At 38.5% G+C, this 17,085-nt stretch overlaps 1 protein-coding gene across 1 annotated transcript; it reads left to right on the top strand.

The window, feature by feature from the left end:
- The first annotated feature begins 487 nt into the window (after positions 1-487).
- Positions 488-16,381, top strand: LOC105051355 (probable carboxylesterase 11). Its single transcript, XM_010931740.4, has 2 exons — positions 488-1,405; positions 15,522-16,381. Exons 1-2 carry the CDS (start codon positions 657-659, stop codon positions 16,057-16,059), a joined length of 1,287 nt encoding a protein of 428 aa, XP_010930042.1. The 5' UTR covers positions 488-656; the 3' UTR covers positions 16,060-16,381.
- Positions 16,382-17,085: the final 704 nt, after the last annotated feature.

Genomic DNA, 17,085 nt, shown 5'->3' on the forward strand with positions numbered 1-17,085 from the left:
TCAAGACCTACGCGGTATCCCAACGGTAAAACTAAGCTCCGCAATTCCACTACCAAACTATCTCCATCACGGTTGGATTGGTCTTACGCACCAAGCCGTGCGTGACAGGTGACCTTGTAGCGCAATTGGTGGTTAAGTTGTGCTCCAAACGTTTTTCCTTCCATGATACAAAAGCCAGCTAGCCATGTTTCTATTACGCACGGGATACCTCGTTCTCTCTTTCCATCTCCCCGTCTTTCTCGTAACAGTAATTAATTTGAATTTAGTTGAATGGAAGTATTCGCCTTCCTTCACACGAACCACCGTCGGATCATCCTCCACACAGACAAAGCGATCAGAAGATATCGTGGATGATCCAACGGTAAATCCGAGGAAAGGAAGTTGAATCCTTCTTTTGGATTAAAGAGACAACCACGATTGCAACAGAGTAACTTGGGGAAGCTGGCACCGCAAGCCAACAAAAGCGACAACCCCCCTCCCTCCTGTTCCCCCAGCCTTTCTCCTTTATCTCTCATCACTCCATCTCACTGAACTCTCCCCACCGACCTCCCTCCCCAGATCTCCTCCCATCTCCCTTCTTCTCACCGCCCAAAACCCCAGTGGAGGGAAAAAAAAAAGAAGAAGGGAAAGAAGGGGAGAAAGAAAGGGAGGTGCCAATGCCTAGCGTTGGCGTGAAGCTCTACAGCGTCTTCTTTAAACTACTCCTCCGCCACCGCCTCCAGTCCCGGGTCCAGAACCCTTCTCTGGACCCCTTCGGCGTCACCTCCCGCCCCGAGGAGTCCACCGCCCCCGCCAACCCCTCCTTCGCTGACGACAAGGTGGCCACCAAAGACATCCACATCGACCCCCTCACCTCCCTCTCCGTCCGCATCTTCCTTCCCGATCCCTCCCCCCCTCCCCCTCTCCGCCGCAACAGCCTCCCCTCCCCCGCCGCAGCCAACCCCGACCGCCTCCCCCGCCGCAACAGCTATGACGGCGCCGCCCCCTATGGCGGCTACCTCCCCTCCATTGGCCCCTCCACCCGCCGACCCCCGGCCGCGCGGAGGCTGCCGGTCGTGATCCAGTTCCACGGCGGCGCGTTCGTCGCCGGGAGCAATGCCTCGGCTGCCAATGACTTCTTCTGCCGGCGGATCGCCAGGCTGTGCGAGGCGATTGTGATCGCCGTCGGGTACAGGCTCGCGCCGGAGAGCCGGTACCCGGCCGCGTTTGAGGATGGGTTGAAAGTGCTTAACTGGCTCGGGAAGCAGGCGAATCTGGCGGAGTGTAGTAAGTCGATGGGGAGTGTGAAGTCTGGTGGTGGGGGTACGGCGGAAGTCAGGCGGTCGGATGTGCAACGGCATATTGTGGATACTTTCGGTGCGTCCATGGTGGAGCCGTGGTTGGCGGCTCATGCGGATCCCTCGAGGTTCCTTTCTTCTTCTTCTTCTTGTCCTACTACTACTAGCAGTTCGTTGTTGTCATCTCTTTTCATTTGATTTATTAGTGACCAAGGAATTGGATCTATTGATGATGTCGTGAAAGTGTTGCCGTTCTTGGTCATTTTTTGCGAGATCTTGATATATTTTGATAGTGAAGATGCCACTGCATCAAGGAATTAGTTCGAGTGAACCAAATTTGGTAAAAATTGAAAGTCATAGTAGCAGCATAGGTATCAGAGGGTTTCAATGTTCGATTGTAGAAGAGCATTTGATAGTACTTGTTGTAATTGACATTTCTCAGTCTGAGCGTTACAACTGGGATTTCGCATTTATATGCAAGAGTGAGCTTGATCGGTCCGGATGGAAATTATTGTTTGATCGATGTGTAGCTTTTGGGAAATGTGGAAGGAGTAACTTTTCATGTTATTTCTAGTGATCTCAAATATTCATGTTCTATGTGTTTTAGGTTAAGAATCAAAATATATACCAGATGCTAGAAGCTGATTTATCTATAGGTGGTTATCCGTTAGCTCTCCAGAATTCTGTAATTTAAGACAACTATCAGTAGAACAGCAGAGTGTGTTAGGAAATATAGTTAGAACTAGTGGATCTTTGTTGTAGTATTATCAGGAGCAGAGATATGCTTATGAATATCAGGAATAGTGGGTGCTTTCATATTCATTTTTATGGATGAGAATTGCATGGCTTGTGTTGAAACCTTAATGCTTTTTAATTACATTGTTGATCTTAAAATCTATATGCTTTTCCTTGTCCTTTCTTGGTGATTGTGGAAATGAGCTATTAAATGCTAAATCATGGATGGTAGCTGGAGCTTGAGGAGTCATCTTGGACATTATAATTTGTGCTCATTGGGTAATAATAAAGTGCTAAGAATATTGAGTATGTACTAAAATAAGGTGAAGAAGGATCATATGGTACCATGGTAGGCTAAAGTCTCAATTAAATATTTTATTGAAATTTTTATAATGGTTGAGATGTACTAGCTTTCAAGGTTGCTTAAAGTAAAACAGTGTCAAACTTTTAAAGGAAAAGTAGGAGAATTTGCTTATAAATCAAGTAATGCATCAGGGTAAATGCATTTCCAATGGTGAGGAAGGCTCCTTGGAAGTCTAACTTTGCCCGTTTATATTAGGCATGTTGGTGGTCATAAGGGATTAATAAGGCCTTGTATAGTGCATATTCTCAATTTGATATATTTAAATGTTGTTAATTAAAAGGACTGCAGGCTCTGTTGTTGTTTACTTGATGGAACTGGGGCTGGTTTCTCCATTTCACAACATAAAAGCACAAAATTTTGATGGTAAAAAAGAAGAGGGTTTCAAGACAGTGATTAATAAACCTTCCAATGAGTTTGATGGAATTGCTTCAGAGGCCATAAATCTGGTCTGACTATTATTGCATCTTCTTTTTGTTTATATGATGGCTCGCTAGTTGGGTCTTCCATTGCCCAAAGGCTAATATTTTAGAATTATTTAAATGATGAAATAAACGAAAGGATGATTTTACAGAATGTGAATATGTTGCAGAATTTTAATTTTGATCCATAAGTTGAAAAGAGGCCCAGTATTCTTTCAATGTTGAAAAATCATTTTTTTTTTCAAATTTAAGTTTTAAGTGCTCGAGTTTATTTCCTTTGATGCAAAATAACTTAATTTTGACTGCATTGTTAGGTTGGTTTTGAATAAATGATGTAATCAAGTTAGTTTAGTCAAAATTAGTAATTATTATGAACTTTTTGAACATGTGTTAAATTTCAAGAATGAATTTCAGTAAAACTATTTTTTTGTAAGTAAATTTTTTAATTCTGAAAGTTATATTCCTTTTATTAGTTGAATTCATTGGTGTAAAATTCATATGAGCATTGTATTTCATTGTTTTGTATCATGGATTTTATGTCTTATATCACTATATGTTTATTAATTCAATAACTTTATTTATGTATTGATCATTTAAATTATCAGCAGTAGGGCTTACAATACTATATGGTTCATTGTGATGGGCAATGGAAAGGACCTGGATGCCAAAGATAAGCATTAGAAAGATTAAATGCTTAGGATGACATATATAGATCATTAAGCATAAAATTATGAAAGAATACGTTCTATTTGGTAAGATGAGGAACTTTATGGTATGTGAAGTGCTGAACATATAAGGGAAGACCTCCAAAGATCTAGATGGAGTTTGGAAGCATCACACCTCAAATTCAGGACATAATACGGCCATGCTACTGTGGAGTACCACCTATGATAACATGAAGCCAACTATCATATGCATCAAACAAAATATAACAATAAGGTTCTATTTCAATCATTCATTAGGTAATTAAATCAAGATTGGTCTAGAGCATCTAAATTTAAAATTAAATATCAAAACCCACATCTCAAAATTCATAAAATTATTGACTACAAGTCCATAATCAATCAGTAACTAAAATTCAGCTATGAAAATTTCAGCTCGCTAGTGTAGATCCCCAAGCCTGGACCATCCTTCGCTCCTATCCTTACTTGTTTGGAGAGAAAAAAAAAAAAGAAAAATAAAAGATAGGAGCTATATAGCTTAGTAAGTAAAATCAATACTTCTATGAGAATGCAATATTAAGAACTAACAACTATTACAATAATAAAGTATTTTGTAGAACAATATAATAAAACAAGTCATAAAGCCAATAATGCAATACATAAATCATGAACATTTTATAAACATGATTCATATGTTTTTCTTGTCATGTGTTTATAACATGGTTGAAAATATTGCCCATAGATATTCATGCTATGGTCATTTTATACTCGTGATAAGGTCATAATTCTTAATCAATAGAGTTCTTATTTCGTATGCCAACTTTATGTCCGTTGGCACCGTCAGTCTCGTATGGATGCTAGCTCTGAGTGTCGATTTTCTCCAATTTTAGAGATTCATACATAACTATCTAAGAACCTTTAAAATTTTTTATGTATTTCTCTTAAAACATACAAATATGTAGATGGAAAAAACAATAAAAGACATGATAAAATTTATGTTTCATAAACATGCTATGTTCATAAAATACATTCATGGAATCATGCTTTATAATAAAGCCTGCTTTTTTATTTTATATATGTTGATCCTTTATTTTAAGAAAAATATGATTTTATCAATAATAATCTATATGCATAGAAAACATGATAATCTGGAAATCAATAAGGAGTAAGATCTACTTACCTGTCCACTTTAGACCTTCATATTTTGCTAGGCAAATCTGCTAATTCTATTTAAAATATTAAAAGCATAACTAATTTTTATTTGATGAATTCAATGAAATGAAATAATAAAAAGAGGAGGTTATTGACTGGATGATTAGTTCGGCATATCGGATGGGCCAGATTTAAGCAATTCGATCAAAGAATTGTGAAGCATGGATTGGATAAACACGAAGATTGATCAGCCAAGTTCATTAATAGTAGATTTCAAAGGCACTCATCAGGATCGGGGTGATCGGCCCGATAGGCTGCTCGGGCACCATGGCTGTCCTGGGCCTCTTTTGGGTCAAGTCGGGTCCATAGCCAAGGAAATAGGATTTTGAATTGGTCTTAGAGAGAGAGTGGGAGAAGAGAGAGGGATGGGTCTTTTTTCTCTCTCTTTTTCTTTTTTTTCCTTCTTCTTTCTTGGCAGAACAGGGAAAGGAGGTGATTGCATCCTCTTGGAAAGGCAAAGGGAAGGCTGGAGGTGGTCATCGGGCAAGGTGGCTGACAGCGGTGGTGGTGGGCAATGGAGAGTGGCCGATGATGGCCACTGATTGGAGAAGATCAGCCAAACAAAAAACATGGCCGAACAGGGTTTTCTTTGTTTCATTATTTTCGAGTCCAGCCTGCGCTCCGGCAATAGGGGTTTGGGCCCCGAATAGGGGCCGATGCAGGGGAGAGGTCAGGGGCTTTGGTGATGAGCACCAGCATTGGACATGGCCAGAAGAAAAGGAAAATAAAACAAATAGGGCTGGTTATTCATGAAATAGGGGAGGTTTTTTTTTTCCCTAGCGATTCTTTGCCGAAATCTAAGAGAAGATGGTTCGAAGAGGAGGGGAAAGGACAGCGAAGAAGAATAGAGAGGAATTGAGGCCTCTCACCTTGTCTTTGGTGAGTTTTCATGGCTAGCACGATGAACCTGACGGTGGCTTCCAAGAAGAAGAAGGGGAGGAAAGAGGCAGCGATGGTCGGTGATCGTAAGTGCTTTGAGAGGTGGAGGATTTAGGGATGAGGAGGGGTCTTTAAACAAGGGTGGAGGCTAGCCTCCGGCAGTCTCGATGAGTTTGACTCCCATCGGGAGTCTTTTTCCAGGCTGTTTTTTTTTTTTTGGGTTGGGGACTTGGGCCAACAGTGTGATGGGCTGGTCCATTGGACGAGGCCATCATAGGAAGAATCTAAAATACAGGTGGATGGATGATATTTTCTTTGTTAGGTATTGAATAACAAAAAAATATCATTAGTTTACCTAATCTAGATGAACTTTTTCTTGTAAATTTGTAATGTTAATCAGTTCCAAGGAAGATGCATTTGTATATTATACATCATCCAAAAACTATGCTTGTTCAATGTACATTGCGTTTACAATGTATTCCCCATTTAACCTTCTGTCTGCTGCCCAAACAAGATGTCCCTGTCTTTGCATTTCTAATAATCAAAATGGTTCGGCTTGTGTCATATTTATTTTAGTTTAGTTTATGTTTTCATTAGTTGGAGTTGCTCTTGTTTACCTATGCAACAAATTGCTGGAATTATTGCATGCATTTGTCATTAAATTTTCTTTGGTTCCTTTTTGCCCCAAAGATGTTAGGTAATGACAATACATGAATGCATTGCCAATCAAAAGATCTAGTTGTTCTTGCCAAATAGTTTCACCAATTCCTCCATAGGTGTACCATTTCCTCGCAAGATTCAAAAACACTTTTCCATACTTTGTTGGATTTTTAACTTTAACAGCTGCCCTGTGACCCACGGCAGGATAGCAACACCTGAAAGATAAATGTTTCGTTTATTAAGATCCATTTTAATTTCTCCAAAGTGAACATAGCCATCGCTAATATTTCCGGCTTCCCTAAGTTCCTTATGAATCATGAATCTTCCTAGTGAGTGTTCATGCACAAGCCAAGTGTTTAAGGAGTGCTGCTTTACATTGAACCAACCCTTCTGAGATTTTGCAATCCTTTTTTTCAGTAAAATGCTTCCAACCTGTTGGAGCTGATGTTTTGCCATAACTAAAATATGCAAGGCAAAAACCTCAGCTTGTCCAGACTTTTGCATGTGGGGCCATAAGGCTTTGCTCTATAAAATATAAATGTATGTCCTGTCTTAGAAAGTACACCTTGTTTTGCTCTATTATCTGGGTACATAATATAAATCTATTGGTTTGTTTGCCAACAACAACATAAAAGCCTCGTAGTCAAAAACAAAAAAAAAAAAAGCTTGTGATTAACATGGTACGATGCAGAGTGCCAGTGGAATATCAAAACAGTGGGCTGAAGGCAATTTGATTTGCAGAATTTTACTCTATAGCAGTTTAAAGCATTTAGTAAGAGGTGAAGACCAGGCCCCGTGATGTAACCATTTTAGCTGTTGAATCACCTGCATTTGTTTATCTAAGTTCAAGTGTAACTCCTATGTTGTCATTCCATAAAACCAACATACCATGCAGAGTCAACCTAAGATATATGCCAAGAATACAAAATAAGTGTGGCATGGGGTGTGAAACTTGCAAGAGTGATAGAAACGAGCCTCATTATTGAAAGGCAAATTAATGTGCATGAACATGCAAAGTGCAAATATAATATTATATGAATAGGTTTAAGGCAATTCACTTTGTATAGTTTTACTCCATAGCAGCTCCAAGAAGGTTGTGGGAGGAGGCAAGGACCAGCCCCTACCACGTAGCCTCTTGATGATGTGTCTCCATGTGGAAGCAATGGAGGTTCTCGAGATAAGTGTCTAAGGTTGTACCTGTATGGAGTATAACTAGATTTTAGTGATTTGCTATTGGATTACTTTAAGATGATCCAAGTAAGGGTTTAAACCAACATTTTAAGTACCTAGTATGGTGTTAGTACCAGTACAAGGGTTTAGTATTCTCCTGTATCAAGACATGTTATGGGTGATGTGCCTGCTCCAATGGTGTAACGTGTTGGCACAGTGGCATACTATATTGGCAAGATATCTGTACTGGCCAGTCAGTGAAACTTAAAATATTGGTATAGAGCCTGCTTGAAATCAGATTTGCCCTGACTAAGGAGGAAATGAAACTGAATGAGAGAGTGGAGAAAAGAGAGGGAAAGCAGAAGAAGGGAGAGAGAGATTAGAGATTGACTTATCTTAACCTCAACTTTTCCTCTTCTTTACAGTAGATAACTGGCTTCTACAGTCTTATTTCTTCCTCCTAAAAGAGTGCAGTCAGCTGCTGCTTATGGAGTGGAGTTCTGCTTAGATCTCTTCATAAAATGGAGATGAGGAAATAAAATATATGAAATGCTTTCCTTTAAATTCTCTAAAAAATATTAAGACATTGAGATTATATGTTCGGGTTTGGCTACCTGAATATCCTTATGAAAAAAATTGCTAGAAACTCATTATGTTTCCTTAAGCATTGCTTTGCCCTATATACAAGTTAGGAAATAGAAATCATCCTCTTTATGATCTTTTAAGCTTCGTGTTAAGCCTAGACATTTCTAAGCCTGTCTTAAAGAGAGCTATTAGATGCAAAGCTTCAATTGATTGACAAGGTTGTTCAAGTCCAATAAGATTTGGGTATTGTCTTAAGGCTTCTAGAAAGGGTTTGGTATGCCAATTTTTTTTATTAATAAAAAGTGCTGGACAGAATCCTTTTCATTTTACATATCCTCTATGAGATAAAAAAATAGATGGTCTTTCATTATAGAAGGCAAATTCTGTTTACATGTGTGTTCAAGTGAAGGGTACCTACATGTGTTGTGTGCCACACGATTCAATAATTTTGTGATTCCTAAATTGGGTGGGGAAGCAAAACTCTGGGATTGGTATAGTACACTATGTGTATAGGTGCCATTGACTTATAGCCGCTTTTGTTTCAAACATTTAAATTTTGAAACTTGTATTTTGTCTTGATATGAAAGATTTAATGATGCAATTCCTTGGTAGTGCTACAGTATTGATTATTACTAGCTTGATGTTGGCAATATAACCCCTAGATTACTTATAATACTATTTTGATTCCACAATCTAAAGGTAACCACCAAGATGAAACCTCATCTTACTTACATAGATGTAGGCACTAATGAGTTCCCTACAAGAATCCAAATTTTCTTTGTACTGCCAATTGGAGCTTTTTCTTGCCTCTAATATCCTTTTGGCTTTCAACTAGGTCCATTGGGGGCTTACAATTTATTTCATATCACTGTTTTAGTGATCACATCACCTGCACTTGTTTATTTATTTTTGCAGTGACTCCTAGGTTATCACTGTATAAATTTCTTGAGTAAGCACGCATCATTGGGTAAACATCATTTTCTTTGATGTGTTAACTAAAGAATTATGCAAAGATAATACAAAGTATGTGCCAGAAATATGAAATAAATGTGGCAGGGTATGCTAAATTTATAAGGGTGATAGGGCACCCAATGGTTTGTAAATTCCAACAGATCACCAATGCTAAGGTCACCGCTAACATACAGATTCAAGTATGAGATCATATTGGTGGTACATGATCAGTCCATTGAAATAACAACACTTAGGATGCTTGTTGGTGTCTGATTCTGGGAAACCCGGGCTTAACCGAGGGCTACCACTCAGTGTTCACTAGTAACTAGTGGAAACTACCAGGCACTTGTTGGAACCGCTTTGATATGTTACCTATATTGATCGAATTGAGTCAAAAAGGATGGAACACCCCCCTTTGTTCCGCTATCAATATCAATCCATAATGATTTGTATTTGACTGACACTTGACCAATATGGGTCTGGGTATTAAGATTTTAAACCTTGGTCCCAACCAACACAAAAAAATACTGCTTTCTATTTAGTTATCAAACATAAGTTTGACCATCTTTGTTCGATTACAAGTAATAAGAGGATTCATTCAGCATCCAAAACTGCTCTTTGTAAGCTCAAAAACTTTCAAAAAATATAAATGAAGCAAAAGGGGGGACTTATGGCTGGTTAAAGTTCAAAAAGCAGATGCAAAAAGCTCACTAAGATCTAATGGTCTTTGATATCTTTGAACAATATGGATTGTTGAACATGATTTGAAGCTTTGATGCATGTTGATCTTGTGTCAAGCCTTATATACTGACCTAATAGAGCCTTTTAGTTGATGGGCCAATTAAGATCATTTGTAAAACACTTGCACCGCTCCTTATGCCCATTAAGTCAGCCTCATTCTTTAAGCCTCTCTGCCATGCAAATTGCTCTGATTGTCTAAATTTGCTTTGGCCTTTTTTTGCACTTCAACTTCATACATGTAGGATTTTGGTGGTACAAAAGATCCACAATATTGTCATACTCACCACTCATGTTTTCTTTCTAGCTTGAAGTTGAATCTAATTCCTTTTTGAGGATGCAGATTTCCTTATTAATTTGATTGAGCTGTGCGAAAATTGTGTCTATTAATATTTTTGATCCCACTGACCCTACTTGAATGATGTGTTGGCTGTCATGGTTCTCTAGTCTGGCCACAGGTCAACCTTGAGTCGCCTGTGGGATACAAGAAGTCATGGGAAGCCAGTAAACTCAACCTCTCATGGCCACCTTCCTCCCAATGTCATAGCATGATCTCTTCTCATGACTTGTAGTTAGCCTCCTTGAATCCATGGTGCTAGCCTGATGGCTAGGTTTTGGTTGGGATCAAATCTTCATCTCATGGTATCTCTGCTTGTTTCGCTGTCTCCAAACTCTAACTGAAAGCTCACTATTTTATCTTTCTTGAGCATCGAGTCACTTTTTCGTGGATACCTATGACCTGGGACTTCCCTACCATTCTTGAGCCCTTTGGTGACTATGAATTTTCTATCATGGTGATGGCAATGACAAGATCTCAAAGAGAGATGAATTGGGTGGTCGACATCTGCCGTGGGAATAGCGATGGAGATTGCAAAAGAAGGGTGATAGACACTCATAAAGGGATGGTGACAACGATGTAGGTTTGATGGAGAGAGAAGTGACTTTTGGGAGCTAAGCAAACAGAATTAGAAATCAAGATTTCATTTATTTCTTTCTTTTCTCCTAGTATATTTTTGTTCCTTGACCTGCACGACTTGCTACCATCAACTTGACTGATTTAACAGTTGAACCATCCTGGTCAGATAGCTTGGCTGCATTTTTCTTAGCTTTGGATTTGAAATTAACAACTTGCTAGGCCTGGCAGACAATGGCTTGACTAGGTCGACCCTAGGAGGTTGACCAGGTCTCCAAACACTAGTTTCTATAATTCATAGCTATGTTTCTTCAATTATTGTATAGGACAAGATATCTGATCTCGCCCCAACCACTCTTTTGTCAGTCTTCTTCAGCGAATCTCAGGCTAAACTTTTTGAGGATGAATTTAACTCCTCTGTGTTTTAGCATGATCAAACACATTTTAAATCATCTTTCTGACTAGGTATGTTGATATTGTAAGAGCATATTCTATGACAAATTTTGATAACTTCATCCTTTAAACATTTTTTAACGATAAATTGTGTATGTCTAATCTGATAATGGAATTAGGAGGTCCTTATTGGTTAATTATTATCATCAATGAATCTAAAAGTTTCTTTTAGCTCGCTGCATAATTAATACTGAACTTGCCTTTTAGTCTTTTGACCTAATCATTTTTGTGATCTTTATATGCTTTCCATATCCAAATATTAAAGATATTGATGGCCCATACCACAATAGGTTCCCAATTTAGTCATATCGAAGTATTAAAAAAAATCAATGAAAGAACTTTATTACTCTAAGGTCACGTTTGCTTGACAGTTGAGCTCATCCAGAATTAATAGGTTAAACTATTCCCAACCACTTTTAACCTAGGGGCAAACTACTTCACCCTATATGGTCAAATGTTTTACATGTTAAAAGCAAAAAGTAGCACCATGTATTGTTTACAATACTTATCCCTATCCTTGAATAAATTGGGTGGTTAAACTTGTTTGTCAAGAATGGCTGGGGGTAAGCAGGTCAAAGGGGGTGCTAATCCATCGTAACCCTCAAACAAAAGGGAGCTGAAAAATTAAATTTAATGTCAATTTCAATCAACTCCATTTCGCTAATAGGACTCATCTATAGTCCCAACTGGATGATAAGCCAAAATTAAATGTATTCCACCCTTGAGTGTTTATACATATTAGAACTCCATGTTAAAGGTTATGATATGTATCCTGTATGTCCCACATCCTTTTGCCATGTGTAAAATGTACGTCTCATATCCTCTTTGTATAGCTCAAAAATCTGTTTCTCATTCATCTGATTTTATTGAATCGCCATCATTAGGCCTATCCTTTTATCCAAAACATATTTCCATATGCCTCTACCTCTACAAAAGCTTTGTATGTTATAGGACCAGTGACCATGATTGGCATTATGCTCTTCAATTAAGTGGTGATAGTCTAAGTGCTATTTGCTGAGGCCACCTAAGATTAGAGTTAACATTATACAAAGCTTTCATAAAGGTAGAGCAGAGATGAACATGGAGATGGATAATTACAGAGTCTTCCTGATATAGGGATTAGATGGCGTTGGGGATTTAATCTAAATGAAACTAGGATATAAGAATATAAATTTTATATTTAAAATACATAAATAATAACAATAAAAATTAATATATGGTTTCAGGTCAGGCCGGGCCAATAGACTTTCTAGTCAGCCTGTGCCTGGCCTGAAATGTAGTCAGGCAACAAATGTGAGGCCTGACTTGTGTTGATGGGCCAAAACCTTTCTGACATGCCCACCTAATATCTAGCTAGACAAGTCAAGCATGATTTGCCAAGGTCGACCTAATATGCTGAAAATTTTTGAACTGAGTAGGGTTACATGCTTGGTCTTGATTATTTGATTCATACATGACTATTTGATGGTATCACAAAGGTTAAGGACATTACCTAAAATGGGGTCACCAAAATGAGCAGATAGCTTTAATGGACAAATGCACTGGATCAAACTGCTTCTCGAGTGTGTTGAATCTCTTTCATGCCATGTAAATTGTCTATGCTCAAATCGTCAAAGATAGAATAGAACCAGAAAGAGCAATGGTGGCCTAAATAAGCCTCTGAGTTTAGAACAAATAAATTGATGGGGTTGGTCCATGGTAGAGCAAGGACAAGTTAAGAAGTGGTAGAGCCAAGAAGGGATGGTGGTAGAGTCAAAACGATCTTGAGCACGACAATAGTGAGAAGGGATGATATCCTGTTTGAGTGGCTTTAACAAAAAAGACAATTGAAGCTGATAGGGATCATGGTTGAGGAATGGAGCTCCAAAAAGTGGAAGCCAACTTTGACTGTAGTTGTTGATATGATATTGTTTGTACGATGGCAAAGCAATTCTCTTAACTATGTTGATGTATAAACTTCTCTAGAGGAATACAAGCCCATTATAGGCATGATAACATTGAATATACAGAATATTTTACATTATCATCAGTTAGCTTTATATGGAAGGACATATAGGATAGATTGTAATCTATATGGCCACAAAAGTATAAAGATGTAGCAGTTTTGAGCCTTAGAAATTAAGAAGATAACGCATGTTATTTTTAGTAAAAAAGGCATATGGGATATAAATGTTATACATGGTAATATTTGATGCTTGAATGCTTTAATTTCTATATTCCATTTAGATGTAAACCAAATATGGCTCTAGTTAAGCCATGTAAGTGGTGATGGTATTGCAGATTTAACTGTCACGTCAGACACTTTTTGTTTTTCGTTTTCCAATTCTAGGTGCAGTTTGGGGCAGGATATATATCTGTTTATTATCATACGTATGGATATATCACTGCTCTGAAAGCTGTCCATGCAGCTGCATATGCACGTTTAGACCCTTGCCCATCCAGAACCCTGCATGGCACCAGAACACGGCCCAGCCAAATAGCAGTTGCCTATGCCCAAAATAGCCTAGGAAGCTCAAATATGCGGCCTAGGCGTACATAGGTTGGGTGGAAAATATGAGTCAAGTCATGTGGGTATCCCATCTGTGCTTCTTGTCATCCACATCACCTTATTGTCCTTCCCCACCACCCTCTCTTCCCTGTTTTCCTCTGACTTTCCTCCTCATCCTTCTCTGCCTTAACCTCATCCTCTTACCCTCTGCTTTCACCTTCACTTTTTCCTCCCTTCTCATTCCTCTTCCTCCGCTTCAGCCTAAGCACTTGCCTAGGTGATTGCTTACTGCTGAGGTGCTATGCCGCACTCCAGCTTCTCATGCACTGCAACTGTTTTCAAACCTTGCTAAATACACAATAAGTTGAAGCAAGGAAAGGTAAAGAAACTTGCTGGGAAAGTACTAATTTGTGCTTGTCTATACAAAGAGGATGGTCATCAATGACCTGAGTAAGAAAATCTATGATCCGTAATGTTTGTTTTTATCGGTACATGCCAAGAACAAAAATTTTAGTTTGTGGTCCCAAATCTTTGGGTAGTTAAGAAAAGATTGATCAATTGTATGGAGGTAAAAAACAAAAACAAGAATAAATAGTCATGTGCCATATGAAGATTTCAACATGATATGAAATAAATTCCATAGTGATAATGCTGCCTTCATTATGTAGCATGATTTATTATGACGCAAGATTTAATGAATGTAGTGCCATGATTTGAAAAATTAAATGTAATAGTTTCACCTAGATGGTTAGTTTTTTTCTAACATGTAATAAAATGTTCTCTATTTTTTCCACATCCGTGCATATGGGCTCTTGCCCAAAAACTTCTCTAGGACCATTTTTTTAAAATATGTGCCAGCTATGAGACAGAGAAGAATGAACTCTCTTCTTTTAATTCATGGGGGTAAGGATGTACTCTTCATTTAATTCAATGGGTTGTAGATGCATATTAATTTGTTTATGAGACCATAAATTAGATAACCCGCTTTTAGAATGCACAGACTTCAACTGCAAACCCTCCTGTGGACCAATTGTATGTGCAACCAAGTCCCTTGCATGTTGTAATGAAGTGTAAACAAAGTGTTGTGGAATTTAGATAAAGCTTCATCATGACTTCTTGGTCATCTTTTATATGCTGGAAATGTATAAAGATTTTGCCTACATCTTGCAAGCTCAAGATTAAGCAAAAAGAAGTTGGTATTGTTAATTTGTATTCATATAGAATGGGCTTAAGGCAAAAATTCCAAGTTATGGTAAGTAGTTATTGGAAAAAGTCTTATTCAGCTAATGTTGTAGGTTAAGAAATGTATACAAGTCTTAGCCAAAAAAAATTATTTAGTCGTTTTATCTGACTAAAGGGGCTTATTAGGTGTTTTCAAGTGAGATAGACAGAAGAATAATATAAAATATAAAAGATGGACTAGAAAATAAATCTAATTGTGTCAGTACATATTATAATATAATTGCAGCCAATGTTGAATTGGTGGTAGTAGAAGCAAAAAGAAGAATAGATGTCTGAAAACAGGTACGCTTGCTAGACTTGTCAGTGGATGAGCCTTTTCTCCAACTAAAACCCGTTTAAATGTCATGTCACCCTTATTTATGGTCCTAGAAGAAGCAAATTTAGGAGTAGATGTTTGGGTTCTTTATTTCTCCACTTGCTTGTGTGGACAACGAGATAGATGATTACCTGACATAGCCTGCATGTTTGACTTGGATTTTGTTTATAAAACTGTGTTGGTTCATCCATTTTCCTTCTTCATTACTCATATTTTAGTTTTTTAATAGTCTATGCTGACCCAGGCTGATATTTTGTTTTTGCATGTCTCTTTTTCAATAAAATCAAGCTTTGTTCTATGCTTTTATTTTTCTTATTTTTTTCCTCTGAAAACCTGCTGCATAAAATTAAAATCATCATATCTAACAGTTCTTCCCTTGTTGAACGCTATTGAGTTGTTTTAGCTTTGGTGCTATCACAACATTAACTCATGCTTGCCTGCTACTATGTTGAAGCAGGTGTGTTCTACTTGGTGTTAGCTGTGGTGCAAACATTGCAGATTTTGTGGCCCGCAAGGCAGTTGAAGCTGGGAAGCTGTTAGATCCTGTAAAGGTGGTCGCACAGGTCCTAATGTACCCATTCTTCATTGGAAAGGTCCCAACCCACTCGGAATTAAAACTAGCCAACTCCTACTTCTATGACAAATCCATGTGCTTGCTTGCTTGGAAGCTGTTCTTACCAGAGGATGAGTTCAGCCTAGACCATCCAGCTGCAAATCCCCTAATACCTGGAAGGGGTCCTCCACTAAAATGCATGCCCCCAACCTTGACAGTGGTTGCAGAGCATGACTGGATGAAGGATCGAGCAATCGCATATTCTGAGGAGCTCCGCAAGGTCAATGTTGATGCTCCACTCCTAGAGTACAAGGATGCAGTGCATGAGTTTGCCACGCTTGATATACTTCTCAGAACACCACAAGCGCAGGCCTGTGCTGAAGACATTGCAATCTGGGTCAAGAAGTATATTTCCACTCGTGGCCATGAGTTCTCATATTAGAACCAGAGGAATAGTCTGCAGTTGTATACGATTTTTGAAATCTGCAAGAAGAGCTGGAGCTTCTGCTACATTGCCAATCCCAATTTGATGGGGAAGGCGTGGGTAGTGATGATGACGATGATGACAATGGCACTGAATGATGATGATGATGACAATCTATATACAGGCATAGCAGCAATTCATCAATTGGCCGTAATCTAAAGTATATTTGGTGTTCATCCTAATCCAGTTGTTTGGGCCTATATCGTGTTATTTATTCATAATGTTTAGTGTATGATATACTTTCAGAAAGAGTAGATTCAATTAAATCTGATTTATCTTCCTTCTTTGGGGCCATTCCCCTTCCACACACAGTAACATTTCATTATCAGGTTGTACTTTCTTTGCAAATCATTAAGCAGTATAAGGTGTAGGGAATTTTGAGCTCTAATCGCCGGTATGTCTGCACCAAATCCTGTTGTATCTAATCCATCTCCCTGATCCAAAGAATTGTCGGCGGTGTAAGGGGAAGCTGTATAACTGCATGCTTAAATTATGCTAGCTTGTGAATTGCATTAAAAGAGGGATGGTATGCTGCATCAATATGGTCCTCTGCTCATCCACGTTGTGTGTGGTAGGAGCTGAATGGTGTAACTCATGAGGGCTTGGGCCACGCATTGATCACCGTGATAGTGCCATCCATATCAAAACAGGAAAAGCGAGAATATGGGGTACAACATGGCATTTTCTTTTGGAAAAGCACCAACTATGAATCCTAAATGTGGGTAAACCATCTACTACTCGGGTGTGGGAAGATTAGATGGGATCGAATTTATCTCTTCCACCGGAAAAAACCAAGAGAAGCTCATCTAAAAGCTAAAAATGAAGAAAGAGAGACCAACATATCCAATAACCAGAAATAAAAATCACTATAATGATAAGTACAACAGATGAATCATGACCAGCTATAATAAAACAACAATACATGAGATCAACAGACAGCAATCTCCTCAACTCGCATCATCAAATGAAACAATAAGCAAACAG

The sequence above is a fragment of the Elaeis guineensis genome, chromosome 9 (genome assembly GCF_000442705.2).
Source record: "Elaeis guineensis isolate ETL-2024a chromosome 9, EG11, whole genome shotgun sequence".
Classification (NCBI taxonomy): Eukaryota; Viridiplantae; Streptophyta; class Magnoliopsida; order Arecales; family Arecaceae; genus Elaeis; species Elaeis guineensis.